This window comes from Microcaecilia unicolor, chromosome 1 (genome assembly GCF_901765095.1).
Source record: "Microcaecilia unicolor chromosome 1, aMicUni1.1, whole genome shotgun sequence".
Taxonomy (NCBI): domain Eukaryota; kingdom Metazoa; phylum Chordata; class Amphibia; order Gymnophiona; family Siphonopidae; genus Microcaecilia; species Microcaecilia unicolor.
In genome coordinates this window covers 205,544,488-205,560,138 of record NC_044031.1, presented here as the reverse complement: position 1 = coordinate 205,560,138, position 15,651 = coordinate 205,544,488, and the positions used below count along the sequence as shown (strand labels likewise).

General features: G+C 41.9%; 1 protein-coding gene across 1 annotated transcript in view; it reads left to right on the top strand.

Annotated features, from left to right (window-relative positions):
• HECW1 (HECT, C2 and WW domain containing E3 ubiquitin protein ligase 1) overlaps positions 1–15,651 on the top strand; it is a gene marked incomplete at its 5' end in the record, with an annotated part of 389,530 nt that overhangs the window by 53,445 nt on the left and 320,434 nt on the right. Inside the window, one exon of the mRNA XM_030203827.1 lies at positions 981–1,088. Within this exon, the coding sequence (XP_030059687.1) occupies positions 981–1,088 (108 nt within the window). The remainder of the gene's footprint in view (positions 1–980; positions 1,089–15,651) is intronic.

The following is a 15,651-nucleotide window of genomic DNA, read 5'->3' as shown; positions in this document are numbered from 1 at the left end:
GTGGGTACCGCAGTGCACTTCAGCCAGGTGGACCCAGGCCCATCCCCCCCTACCTGTAACACTTGTGCTGGTAAGGGAGGCTTCCAAAACCCACTGTACCCACATGTAGGTGCCCCCTTCACCCCTAAGAGCTATGGTAGTGTTGTACATTTGTGGGTAGTGGGTTTTGGGGGAGGGGGGTTGGGGGCTCAGCACCCGTGGTAAGGGAGCTATGCATGTGGGAACGTTGTCTGAAGTCCACCGCACTGACCTCTAGGGTGCCCAGTTGGTGTCCTGGCATGTCATGAGGGCGAGTGTACTACGGATCGTGACCCCTCCCACGACCAAATGGCTCAGATTAGGACGTTTTTGAGCTGGGCGTTTTTACTTCCCATTATAGCTAAAAAAAAAAAAAAAACGCCCAGCTCAAAAACGTCCATTTTTTCGAAAATACGGTTCAGCCCACCCCTTCACGGACCCATTCTCGGAGATAAACGCCCATGGAGATAGGCGTTTCCGTTCGATTATGCCCTTCCATGCCATACTTTGTATTGTTGTTTGAATATTTTTACTGCTGTAACTTCATTTCATTTTCATTTATTAATATTTACATTCTGCTCTTATCCAGAGTGGAGTACAAAACAACACATACAATTAAAAATATGTATACAACAAACAAAACAAACTATACCTACATAGAGCACACAAAAGGCTATTCACAAATCATGTCCACTGGTACCTGAAATCAAGTTCAATAGTCTGTTGCTTATATTTGACTTATTCTTGCTGTACACCACCTTGAGTGAATTCCTTCAAAAACGCGATAAATAAATCCTAATAAATAAATATTACCAAACTACCAATCGCTCAATTCAGTTATTTATCAAACTTACCATATCAGTTTAGCAGCATTTATTTTAAGACACATATATCTTTTATGCTTCTTGCTCATATATTCAACTAACGAGTGTTATCACATTCTTCTTTCTGTTTGCATGCAGATGAAGTCTTATCTGAAAACTTTCTGGATTACAAGAATCGAGGTGTCAACGGCTCTCACCGAGGTCAAATTGTCTGGAAGATTGATGCCAGCTCTTACTTTGTGGAGCGTAAGTACTTTCAGATGAAACCTGCCTGAATGAGTGGAGAAAGAGCAAAGACTTCCGTGTAGGGTCTAATGATGCAGTTCTTGAATTTTGTCACTTTTTATTGAATGCATTGTAGGAAGTCTAACAATAAAAATGCACGTATCAAACAGAATTAGAATTAGAACAACATCCTGGGCCTGATATTTAAAAGGGTTTAACCAGGTAAGAAAGGCTCCTTCCTGGTTAAACTATGCTGAGTGGGCTGGAAGAGGAGATTCAGTGGCACTGAACCAGGCAGTCCCACTGAGTATCTCCTTTGACCAGTGCGGCACTCTCCAGGCAATGCCAGGACAGAGTGGGGGCACAGCTGTATTTTACCCAGATAGCAGTGATATTCAACTGTTAACTGTGTCCTAACATTATCCGCCAAGCTACCCAGGCATCATCCTAAATATTAGCTGGTGCCCAGGTAATTTCTGGGTAGCTGCACTGACCCGAATATTAAATTCCAGTGCCCAGACATGGCCTGCTATTTAATATCTGGGCTTAATTTAGCTCACAGTTGGCAGTGGCTTAAAAACCTGTAACTAAATATCAGCCCTCTCCCCCTGTTTTTTCCATTTTTAGTTCACAATAGATTTAGGGGCCCTTGTACTAAAGTGCTTGCTAAGGATGTAAATAGACTTGAAGTGGTTCAGAGAAAAGCGACAAAAATGGTATGGGGTTTACATAGCAAGATGTACACGGAGAGGATGACCTAAACTTGTATACCCTGGAGGAAAGGATAAACAGGGGTGGTATGATACAGACATTCAAATATTTGAAAGGTATTAATCTGCAAACGGACCTTTTCCAAGACGGGAAGGTAGTAGAACTCAGTGGCGTACCAAGGGTGGGGCAGTGGGGGCGGTCCGCCCCGGGTGCATGCCGCTAGAGGGGTGCAGAGAGCAGCCGGGTGCCTGTCGGCTCCGCTAGTTCCCTGCTCCCTCTGCCTCGGAACAGGTTACTTCCTGTTCCAGGGCAGAGGGAGCAGGGAGCCAGCGGAGCTGAAAGCTGCGCGGCTGCTCCCAGCAGCTAAAAATGCACCCGGGGGGGGGGGGGGGGTGCGCATCAGTGATCTGCCCCAGATGGCAGCCGACCTAGGATCGTCACTGGTAGAACTAAAGGGCATGAATTGAGGTTGAAAGGGGGCTGACTCAGGAATAACGTCAGGAAGTATATTTTTCACTGAGCAGGTGGTAGATATCTGGAATGCCCTCCCGTGGAAGGTTGTGGAGATGGTAGAGATACCTAAGCACAAATGCTTGTATTTACTCAATTATGCTAGCATTTTATAAAGGAAATTAGATGCCTTCTTTCCTTTAGAGAATATGCACCAATCTAGGTGCCTATATATAAGTGCCTCGTTATACAATTACTCCCTTAATGCACATTAATTGATTTAACATGCCTTAATTCATAAGTTAATGCTCATTAAGGGGCCTGTTCAATAAGCTTTTCATTTACTGTACTTTAGGTACACAAATTATGACATTGTAAGTGCAATGCCTGCAGAGTAACTGGGGTATGGTCAGCATCTGCCCTGCAGTTACCTTAAGGACAGTGCAGATCTCTAACACATTGTGTATTAAAACTAGTAAAACTTGCTTTATACAAAATGATTGCTTTATCTTCAACGTGTTATATTGTCACATGTTGATGAGGTGGGTACTATTGGGTTTCTGAAGGTAATCAAAGGTACTTCCTCATAAATACTAAGCAGATACTAGCAACTTACCCATGGGAACCTGCCATAGTTTAGCAGAGGTTGTTGTGTTTCTGAATATTTTAAAAGAGATTTTAAAATATTCAGGTTTTCAGCATTTCTTTTCCTCCTGACATCTGCTCATCCACCTAGCCCCTTTTCTCCCACTCATCAAAAAAACAAACAAACAAACCCCCAAAAACAGGCTAGGATGAGTGTCATAAAAGACACCACATATGGTAAGGCCCATTTGTAGCATCTAATATCTTTTTGTATGCTTATCAGCATGAAGGTACCTGGTCATAAAGATAAGCAACGGGGATGGCAGCTGAAATAATTTTTAAAATATCCATTTAAAACCAAGCGCTTCAGTTCATGTAGGGTGTTAAGTGCTGCTCCCCATGAGAATTTCTGAATACAGTTCTATTTTAAGACTGCTATTGAACTACATTAAGGCTCTACAATGAATGCATCAAACTATTTGCCAATAAACGTATTCCAGAGTACAGGATTTGCTCAGTTTAATATTTTTAAAGGCAAAAAAAAAAAATAAATCCTGTCTAAATTGGGATGTTCTCATGATTTGAAAATCTGTCTTGGGGATCTTACAGCTTGTTGGGCTTTCAGGATATCTGCTATGAATATTGATGAGCAGGGGCAGCCCAAGGCAAGGTGCCGCCTGAAGCAGAGATGAGTTGCCATTCCCCCCAGGCCAAGATCTGCCATCTCCCCCTTCCCTTCCTCCCTCCTACCCCCTTCCCCGAGTTTACCTTCTTTTTACATTTTCCAAAAACCGGCGGTGGCAGGGATTCCCATATGCTGTCCTGCCGCCAGCACCAGACTCTTCTCTACTATGGCCCGCCTCTGAAGAAACAGGAAATTATGTCAGAGAGGTGGGCCACAATGAAGAGAAGAGGCCGGTGCCAGTGGAAATCGCTGCTGATGTCGACTTTTGAAAAATGGAAAAAGAAGGTAAACTTGGGGAAGAGGGTGGAGGAAGAAAGAGAGAGATGCTGCTCCAGGAAGAGTGCCGTGTGAGGCCCTTACCTCAGGGGGCCTAACAGTAGGACCACCACTGTGCGTGAGGTATATTTGCATACGCCAACTCTCCAATATATGCAAATCTATCCCATGCATATCTGTTGTGGTTATCCTGGAAACCTGACTGTGGGGTACACAGGACATTTGGAAAGCTGTCTTTTAATAAAGCCAAAAGAAGAAAAAGATACTCTGGGATTGATATTCAGTGTGGTTTAAGCAGTCAGGAGAGGTTCCTGCAGTCTTAAAATATGCTGAGCTGGCTGGTCGCCAATATTCAGTGGTGCTTAATTGGTCCTGGTCACCCTGCTGGAAATACACAGCTACGTCCAACTTCTCCTTTACTCCTTGATCCCAGGAGTGGGTGCAGCAGATTCCCCCTTTCCACTGTCCTAGTCACAGTGCAGAGCTTAAGCAGCCACTGCTAGGTGCTCCTAGGTTTTTCCTTATAGATGTCCAGTGCTTGCTTGGGTTTAGATGGCTAGGGCCTATGGGATAGATGGACTCTCCTTTCACATGCAGGTCATTGGCCAAGGAGGCAAGAAGACAAAGACACAGATATGGCTTGTGTTCAGGGTTTTATACCCCTGGAAAGCTCCCTCTAAAACCAACCTCTTTCCCTGATTATAGTACTGGTCACAGTGGGGACTCTTTCTCTCTAGCAATCAGTAATGTCATAATAAAGTAGAAGTATGTTTTTCTAGATGTCATTGCAAGCACCATTAATGCATGATAATTTTACATGTGCTACTAAAATAATATGTTTAGCAATTAAGGTGAAAAGGACTGAGAAACATGGGGGGAGGAACAAAGAGACAAAGAAGTGGTGAAGGGAAATTGAAAGGAGCTACTGGGAAGTAAGACAAAGACAGATATTAAAGGTTTGAAGGGCTCTGTTGCTGCAATTATTAAATATTAGGATTAACCAGAGATTGGAGCAGTTTGAGAACTTTAATAGAAGATTAAACCTCCGGCTGGAATGTCCCCTGTTGATTTCTTTAAGAAATATTTGTTGGAAATTTTGAAAAATTTCCCCTACAGCTATTCCTCCTTTGCATAAAGTGTACTATTTGCTGATACCTCAAAAAAATACAGGGAGGGGGAAAAGCCAGCTGCAGGAGGTCAGGTTCAGCTTTGAATGGAGGATTTGCAAAATTTGTCTGCTATTTTGGAAGTCTCTTTGTCTGATGTAGTGAATTAAATGACACTCCTGGTCTCTTTTGTATTCGAGGAGGACTTGAATTCAGTTATGAGACTGTTTTTTTTCGGAATTCACAGAGTTTATTTTGTGGTCAGAAGGTGTGGTTGTATCCTGATGTTGTTGAAAGTACACAGGATAGGAGAAAATTCTTTCAGGCTATGAGAGCTGAAACATGCTCTTTAGGAGCATCATTCTTACTAGCATATCCATATAAATGTATTATACATTATTTAGGAGTTAAATATGTATTTTTTGACCCTCAACACTTCCTAGATACTAAGAAGATCTCCAGTGGGATTTGATCATTGTAGTGCATGATGCTTATAAATGACTGCAGATTATTCAGTTTATGGCCTTCTCTTTACTAATAATTTCTTTTCTTGTGTTCTCCTTGTAAATTCAAATTTACTTAAATATAGTTACTTAATTATTTAGTTTTCTTTTCAGAATATAATCTCTGTATTGCTGTAACAAGTGTTGACTTGAAATATATTTAAAATTTTTTAAATCAAAGCAGTTACTGGGAAGTGTTGGAAGGGGCAGAAAGGAACCGTAATGGGAAGAAAGGCTTTGTGATAGAGCCAGAGTCTGGAAGTGGAGCTGAGAAAAAGGAGTAAAAATTGGTTGTGAGAGTGAGAGAAATTCAAGGAGGGCATGGAATGTGATCGAAAAAGGGGACATAATCTGGAAGAGAGGGAGGTGATTAGGCAGAGGGAGTATAAGCTGCAGAGGAAAGAGGAGCTGAAGAAGTTAGAGAATAGCTGTGTGGGACTGGAAAAAGAAGAGTTGAAGGAAAGACTGTCATGGGGTCAGGAGTAGTGAGCCCTTGGGCTACTGCCAGCGACCGGCAGCATCAGGCCAACCACTCAAACTGGGAATGATGCTGAAAACAGACAGAGCTGGTACAAGCAGGACCGGAACAAGCAGGACTGGAACTGAAGCTGTAAGTAGGCAGGGCTGGAATAAGCACGACTGGAACAACAGGACTGGAGATGAAGCTGTAGACAGGCAGGGCTGGAACAAGCAGGGCTGGAACTGAGGCTGAAGACTTACAGGACTGAAACAAGCAGGACTGAAAGGGAAGCTGAAAGCAGACAGGGTTGGAACAAGCAGTGGAGGAACTGAAGCTGATGACAGATAAGGCAGGAACAAGCAGGGTTAGAACTGAAGCTGAACAAGCAGAGTTGGAATAGAAGTTGAAGACTGGCAGGACAAGAACTAGCAGGGCTGGAACTGCAACAAACACACACAGATGAAAACTCATCTGAAGACCTCTGTTGCAAGGGCAAAACCTGGAAGTTCCCAGGTGCTTAATAAAGGCATTTACTGATTATGTCACAAGTAAGAGTGAGGCTTGGCAGCAGGAACACCAGAGCACGGCTTGGCTACAAGAACACCAAAGCGAGGCTTGGCAGCAGGAACACCAGGGCAAGGCTTGGCTGCAAGAGCACCAAAGCAAGTCTGGAATGCTGGAACATCAGAATAGGACTGGAATGATCTCTGGAACACGTTTGGGAAACAGGAAGAAGGCAGTCCACAGCAGCCACAGGGCCTGGTCACCAGGAGGCGAGGTGAGTGTAGGCATGGGATACAGCCACAACCATGTCAAAGACTGTGATAGGAAAGGGAGCTCATGGTAAAGAGAACATGAAGGAGAGAAAAGGGCAAGAAGTGTGAGACTGGAAGGAACTGAGGTGAGAGAAGATAAACTATAGAGAGACAAACACACATAGAGGAAAGAAAAATTATGAAGAGATTGGAAGAGAATTTTGAAAAGAGAAGGAACATAAAGGCAGAGAGGAAACCAAGAACAAGTAGAGACAGAGGACTGAAGTTAAGCTACATACACAAAGGCTGGAAAATTGCTCAAGGTTTCAGTAAAGGTTTCTGTGCCAGCTGGGTTGGATCAAGGGTAGGGAGTGGCTAGTATTTTCCCCTTCTCCTCCAGCCCTGTAGTCAGCAGGATTAATACATTATTATATTGGAAGGATACTGGGGAGCATGAAAGAGTTATAGCAGTATATATATGCTATGGTCTGAAAAAAATTAAAACTGTACCTCTTTGGCAGTTATAGATCAGGGAGGAACAATTAGTAAACTCCCAAATGGAAAGGGGAATGGAGAGGAACACCATTCCCTTTTTGTCACCAAAATAAAACAATCATTCCCACTATTACATCCTATAGAAGACAGCAGGAATAGGTGACATGAGAGATGAGTGAAATTTGGATAGGAGAAAGAGGTACACTGTCCCCCAAACTATGCTCCTCATTCTATAACTTGGTGACTACTATTAGGCACCAACCCCCAAATTCTATAAAAGGCACTAAAAATTGCATGCCCAATTTGTGTGCAAAATTTAATTGAATAACAAGCCAATTAGTGCCAATAATTGGGTCCTAACAATTATCGGTGATAATTGGCATTAATTAAAATTTACATGTGTAAATTGACATGGCTGGATCCTCAGATCCAAAAAGGGGGTGCGGCCATGGAAGGGTCATAGGCAGATCGGGGGTATTCCCACAATTTATCCGCACTGTTATAGAATAAAGGGGATCTGCACCTAGGCATAGAGATCTACACCAAGGTTTTGTTGGTGTAAATGGTCATGCCTAAAAGTAGTTGAACTTCCTGGCGCTAACCGCTATTGTATAAATGCTGCCTATCTTTGAGCACCATATATAGAATAGAAATAGAGCTAAATGCTATGTTTTTTGGTGCCAATTTTTTTAGGTACCATTTATTGAATTTATCCCAAGTGCATTTATGTATGTAAGAGGTAGGCGCTATTCTAAGGTGTTGTAGAGTCATCTGAGGAGTTCGTTGGTGTATTTTCCTGTGGGGAAACTGGTTAGATCGGGGGTGAGAAACCTCCATCCTCGAAGGCTGCAACTCATTCAGGTTTTCAGGATTTTTCTAATAAATATCCATGAGATCTATTTACAAACATTGGAAACAGTACACACAAATAAATCTCATACACATTCTTTGCAAAAATCCTGACAACCCAACTAGGTTGCAGCCCTCGACCAAGGTTGTCCACCTCTGAGTTAGATACACAAGTACTTTGATTTTATTGTTCAGTTTGTTTTGAAGTTTAAATACTGTATATTGCTGGGAGACATTAATCTACACTTTGAAAACTTAAAAGACCCTAATGTGTCAGATTTTATTGATTTCTCGGAGACGCTAGGTTTTAAATTTTATAGTTCATATGAGAAGGGACATCAATTAGATGTTTTTGCCTTTTTGGCAGAACCTACTCAGAATCTTTACCCTACTGATATCTGTTGGTCGCCTATTACACTGGACAACATGATTTTTGGATACTGTACGGTTTTCTAAAAATGTGTTACAACACATGTGCATCAACTTGACATCATTACTAAATGAACACCAGTCAGTTTAAATATATTATGATGTCATTTAGCCCTATTTTTATGTATTTCTTCTAGCAGAAGTAGCAGTATGGACGCGTGTTTTTGGCGAATGCTGGACCCTTATTGTACTGTGTATGGAAAAAGGGGATTTTTTTTTTTTTTACTAGGCTGGAAAATGGACGTGCAACAAACTGAAAACCAGCGCGCATCCATTTTCGGCCTGAGACCTTAGTACCACCCATTGACTCAGCAGGAAGATGTCACATGCTACCCAGGTGGTAAGAATGTAGTGCGTGCCAACTGCCATTTACCGCTGGGTAGGTGCCCCACGGTAGAAAATAGAAAATATTTTCTACTGCATGTTTTTGCTGCACATCAAATTCTAAATTCTCGCCTGGGGCATGCGGCAGCCGGCTGGTAATGTCAGTATGGTGTGAGCTGGATGCACGTAGGCCCTTACACACCTTTATAAAGGAGCCCCTCAGGCTTTTAGAACTCTGTGGAAATTGAAATGGATAAGAAATTGTATTTCAACAGAAGCCTGTCATTTGTTAGTTCTGTCTCTGGTGCTTACTAATTTACCCCTCCCCCATTTACTAACCAGTGCTAGCAGCTGGTGGTGCACTTATGCCAACACAACCCATTCACTTTGAATGGGCTATGTCGGCGTTGCAATGCGGCAGTCACTAGCACAGCTTAGTAAACAGGGGGGTTAGACTATCGTAATATTGTGTATAGTATTTGTAAAAATACTTTGTTGGTAAAGCTTCAGATGGTTTGAGACATCACTGCTCATCTGATTCACAGTGTATCAGAATTTGAAATGGCTTCACCTTCATTGGTAAGATTGCATTGATTACCAGTCAAGGCACGTTCAGTTTTTAAGCTTTGTGTGTCTATATTTCAAATAATATATGGTATTGCACCTGGCTATATGTAAGGTTTAATAAATTTGGTAGACATGAATGCAGCCACACAGTCTAGGAAATTTCTCCCTCTTTATTTTCCCAGTTGTAGGAAAATTATATACAAATTATTCCATTCAGCATCATGCTTTCCCTTTTAAGCTTCAAAATGGTAGAATATTCTACCTTTGGAGTTATGAATTTCTGATAATTATGGTAGATTTCGGAAAATGTGAAACTATTTTCTATTTTGAAAGTTTTTGACGTTATCATGAGACTTCATTTCTGTGCTATAAGTTTCATTAGATGAAGTTTTTGTCCAGTATTTGCTCATTTTATCTGTTGATGTTTGCTCTGTAAGCATCATTGAACTTTATGGCTAATGTGGGATAGAAATGTCCTTTAATGTAATGTAATTTTGTGCTACATTTGCGGTGTATTCTGTTTGAAGGTGAAAAGAAAAACCACGACTCCACTGGTGAAGAAGGACTATGAACTGTATTTTGGATGTAAAGCTGGCGAGCAAGACAAATGTTTGGGTCCCCATATTTGTTGTACATCATCAGGCTTATTTTCGAAAGAGAAAGACATACATCTTCCGACACAAATCGGGAGATGGGCGTCCTATCTCTCAGGGGCGCCCAAATCGGCATAATCGAAAGCCTAATTTGGGCATCCTCAACTGCTTCCCATCGCGGAGACGACCAAAGTTCACGGGGGTGTGTCGGCACCGTAGCGAAGGTGGGACTGGGGCATGATTAAGAGATGGACGTCCTCGGCTGATAATGGAAAAAAGAAGGGCGTCCCTGACGAGCACTTGGCCGACTTTACTTGGTCCATTTTTTGTTGCTACCAAGCCTCAAAAATGTGCTCAAACTGACCAGATGACCACCAGAGGGTATCGGGGATGACCTCCCCTTACTCCCTCAGTGGCCACCAACCCCCTCCCACCCTAAAAAAAACCTTTAAAAACATTTGTTGCCAGCCTCTATGCCAGCCTCAAATGTCATACCCAGCTCCATGACAGCAGTATGCAGGTTCCCTGGAGCAGTTTTAGTGGGTGCAGTGCACTTCAGGCAGGCGTACCCAGGCCCATCCCCCCCTACCTGTTACACTTGTGGTGGTAAATGTGAGCCCTCCAAAACCCACCCGAAACCCACTGTACCCTCATGTAGGTGCTCCCCTTCACCCCTTAGGGCTATGGTAGTGATGTACTACTACTACTTAGCATTTCTATAGTGCTGCCAGGGTTACGCAGCGCTATACAAGTTTAACATGGGGAAGGACCGTCCCTGCTCAAAAGAGCTTACAATCTACAGTTGTGGGGAGTGGGTTTGGGGGGCTCAGCACCCAAGGTAAGGGAGCTATACACCTGGAAGCAATTTGTGAAGTCCACTGCAGTGCCCCCTAGGGTGCCCGATTGGTGTCCTGGCATGTCAGGGGGACCAGTGCACTACAAATTCTGGCTCCTCCCACGACCAAAGGGCAAGGATTTGGTCGTTTTTGAGATAGGCATCCTCAGTTTCCATTATGACTGAAAACTGGGGACGACCATCTCTAAGGTTGACCATCTCAACATTTAGGTCTACCATCTCTAAGGTCGACCTAAATGTTGAGATTTGGGCGTCCCCAACCATATTATCGAAACAAAAGATGGACGCCCATCTTGTTTCGATAATACAGGTTTCCCCGCCCCTTCGCGGGGCCATCCTTCGAGGATGCCTTCATGAAAACTTGGGCGCCCCATTCGATTATGCCCCTCCATGTGAGCTTGAATCAAAGGTTCACAGCCATCCATTCTATTTGCTGTCCCAATGATATGGAGAGGGAACAGAAAGATCATGTTACAGGCTGTTATTTCTGTTTGAGAAATGTTTTAGGATTTTCTTCTAAAAAACAGATAATTTCATAACCTATTCTGCCACTGACTTTGAGACCAATGCCACATGACATGCTTCTATATGGATGACAGAAATATTGCAAGATTGGGATCCAAGATGGCTGCTTGATCATTTGCTGCACCAGACGCGCTTGATTGAGCACAGCATAGCAGTTCAGAAGGAACTGATTTCCCAGTTATGGGGAAGCGGAGAGGGAAAACTCGAGTGCCTCCCTCTACACCGAATGGAACCCACCTTCAGAATCAGCCGACGCTGGAGCGATATGGGGTGCTTCTGGGACCGAGTAGCACTTCTTCCCCTGCTGTCGGGACCGGCGTGAGTGGGCCAGCCAGCAGTCATGATGGGGTGTCGTTTAGCCCCGTCGAACGCACGGGGCCCCCGCAACCAAGAGGATTGGAAGGAGAAACGAGGTCTGCGCTGCTCTCTCCAGAAAGTGTGGGACCAACGCAGCGAGGGAACCCGTTTTCCCCGTTGGAAGGCTCAGGAACAGCTACGGTGGAAGAAGAGACCGTGAGTAACCTGAGAAAAATTATTAACGCCCCCCTTTTGGCTTTAGAATCGGGAGTAATTCAAAAACCTCCCGTGGTGACTTTAGAAGCACTCTGGGACCTAACTGCAATCATGCATGCCTCTTTACAACAACAGACTTTGAGAAATTCATCAGATATAAAGACATTATCCAGTGTGTCCCTCCAGCAAGCACAAACAATTATAAATACAGTTTCCAACTTGGAGAAAATTGGAGGAAAAATGCAAACAATGGAAGCCCTTAATCAGGGAATGATTAAGGACAGAGACTATATGGCAAGACGTTTGGAATACCTGAAAAATAAATCTAGAAGATTAAATTTAAGATTTACGAATTTTCCTAAGTCTCCTCTGATTTCCCCCATAGATATGGTAAAAAAATATTTGATGGAGACTTTGGGTATGTCGAGTGAAAACTTACCCCCTATTGTACGAGCACAATATTTGCCTAATAGAACTAGTGCGGAGAATATTACCTCTCAACTCAATAGAGGGAACGAGTTGAACTTGACATCCTTCTTAGAATCCTCATTGGAGGTTGTAACTCAAAGATTAACATTACTAGTTGTTTTTGCTTTAGAAATGGACCGGGACGCTGTTTTGAGGCTTTCCTTTAGGCACTTACAATCAACTTTTTTGAGCTCAAAAGTAAGGTTATATCCAGATTTGGCGAGAGAAACTCAGAAACGGCGAAGTGCTTTCTTAGCACTACGCCTGAGAACTCTCGCCATAGGAGCTAACTTTATCTTAAAATTTCCTTGCATATGTAGAATTGTGTATCAAACAAAAATGTTTCAGTTTTTTGACCCAAAACAACTGATAGATTTTTTTGGTCTCTAAAGAGGATGTTAATGTAACAGTTGGGTCACCAGACGAAACTGCTAGATAGGCTAAGGGAAGAGATGCTTCTTGGTAGCAGCAACTATTACTTTATCTTTTTGTATTTTCTTTAAAATCTTGGATCATTGCCTTAATTTTATGGTCGATAGTTAAAGAAAAATAATTTCTATTTAAATTTTTTGTTGAAGGATTTTTGAAATTGCTTGTATGTCTGTGACTCTTAAGAGTTTGTTTAAAATAAAAGTTGATAAATTAAAAAAAAAAAAAAGAAATATTGCAAGATTATATTTTGATTCAGGGTTGCAAATTCTAGTAAGTTAACCAAAATTTGTTGAACAATCAAATATTTTCCTGAAATTTCTTCTTCATTGTTATATGGTCCAAACATTTTTATTGGGATTCATTCTTAAGTGGAAAGCTATAATACTTACATATAAACAGGTGAGGCAAAAATACACCACTAGAGGAAAAATTGATGTTAATCAATTTTAATCATTGTTATCACCCCCATCTTAAGATATTGTCATCTAATCTGGCTAGTTTTAACAACTGGAATCAATATTTTGAATTGGTATTACTGGAAGAGTACAAAAGAGTACTAAATTGGTTTGAGGTATTGGCATAACTAGGACTGAATGGGCCCTGGGGTGGAAAAATTAAGATGAATCCCTATAACACCATCTCTCCCTAGGTGGTGGGGACAGAGGTTGGAAGGAATGGAGGAGGAACTCCTTCAGAACTCCAGTAAACAAACCCTGCAAAAAGCAAACACATTCCAGATCTATAAAGAAAACCTATCCTAGTAACAGAAATAGAAACTAAAATGCAAGATATCAGAAATGCACATTTCCCAAAGCTGACATATGACAATTAATATATTCAGAAAAAATACTTTTTTTAACCTTTGTTGTCTGAGCATTGCTTTGGTCTCAGTGTCTCTCTCGTCTGCTTTTTTCATTTTTTTAAACTCTCTTTCCAGGATGTCCTATCCTTTTGACATTTCTTCTCTATGTCCACCATCCATCTTCTATATGTGTCCCTTATTTACCCTCTATCCCCCACTGTCTCATCTGAGCTCTCTCTTTCTTCAACTCCCTCTCCGGTGCAGCATCTTTCTCTCCCCACCCCTATGTTTTGTCATCTCTGTCCTACTTCCCCCTTTCCTGCATTCTGGCATCTCTCTCCATTTTTCCCCTTCCAATGGTCTGGAAACGAATCTCTTACCCTTTCTTCCAACCCATCTCCCAATATAGTCCAGCATGTCTCCTTCTTCCTCCTGCCGACCCTCCCGGTCTGGTATCTCCCTCGACCTTCCTCCCTCCGGCAATCCTCCAACATTCCTGTGGGCCACTGGCAGCATCATCAAGCTGCTTTGGCTGGCTACCATCCTGAACATATCGAAGTACTCTTTCAGGAGTAGCTCAAGGCTGTAAGCCAAAGACAAAGTTTCTTCGCTGGGCTGGTATTTATAGGAGCCCTGTTTTTCCTCCAGAAGATGGATCCTCCTATCCTGCCACTCAGGAAGGAAGATACAGCTCCTTGTTTTGGAAAGTGTTGGGGTTAGAAAAAGGTCTCCGATAGTGTGCTGAAGATTCTGGTACTGCTGCCTAGGAAGAACCTTAAAAACATTAAAACATTAAAAAATTTATTGAACTTCAGAGAGCAATACCATATTTTCTCTTTGCAAACAGTGGCACCGAAAGGTTTAAATTTAGAGATTGAATGGACTACTCTAATCTAGTTTAAACTGTTCCACCTTACCACCGGCAGCATTTTTAGGAGATCCCTTGCTGCTGGTGGAACGCCCTGGGGGCGGGGTTTGATGAGTCATCAATCAGCTGTTATTTAATGTGAATGAAAAAACGCTGGCGCCATCTTGGCTATTAAATTTCTTTTGCTGAGCTGACGCTAATGAAAAGACCGGGTGAGTTTAGATGATGGACAACTTTCCCCTGGGTCCGACAAAACAATAAAATAAGATGAGATAAGTGAAAAAAAGTTTTCAAAAAAATATAAAATATATAGAATGTTTAATGTGTAAGAACCAATGAAGATTTTGATGTTAATTATATCACTGCAGTTGAAGTTGCAGTGATTAACATCACTGAGGTTTTGGGAGAATTAGTTTTGAATAAGATATAAGATATAAGACAGAATTCACACATGATTTTGGAAGATTGTTGAATCTTTATATGTAAAATTCTTTTACTGGATCTCAGAAATATAGATTATACAGTAGGAAGAACCTTAGCCATTTCTAAGCTAGCAGTGATGACCTTACACAACACAAAACTGTAATTGGTTTTACATTTTCATACTACAAAAAGTGCATAGAAATTAGTCATTTCCAGTCTGTAATTTATTTTTAACTTTCCTGCCCACATCTGCATTCCCACTGGTTTATGGCATCTTACCCGTGGGCGCAAGGTGTTAATTCTTTCTTGGATGAGTCAAGCAAAATGAAACAAAATGAATCTAGAGGCACAGTGAATGCAAGAGAGACTGCTATGTTAACAAATCTCCTTCCTAAGCATATTACATATTCCACTTGGTCTGCACTGTGTGTTAGACATTATTTACACTATTGAATTCAGAACCTTTTATTATCAAATTATAAGGCATATCTACGTTCAAAAATAGCTCTGTTTGTACTCTATACTGCTATAACATGAGCCTACAACAATATAGTACAATATTACGATTTCAGGCTTCTCCCAATACTAAACCAGCATAACAACACCAAACAATAAATCCTCATACCCTACCCATCCTTCCCAATGACATTTCCCCCCTCCCCTGCCACATACACATACACACACACCCCTACACTTTATTTAGCTGAGATATAACACTGATTTCTACATGGTTATCTAAAAAGGATAATTGTGTTAAAGGGACAAACAAATAGTGCATGCCTGCATGGTATGTTCTTCCCACTGCAACTCTATTTACAACAATACATCTTGCTCTGTGAACAGAGCTTAGAAATGGGCCTTTTAAACATTCAGGAACTGCTGACATGTTTTCATAGTCATGTACAGTTT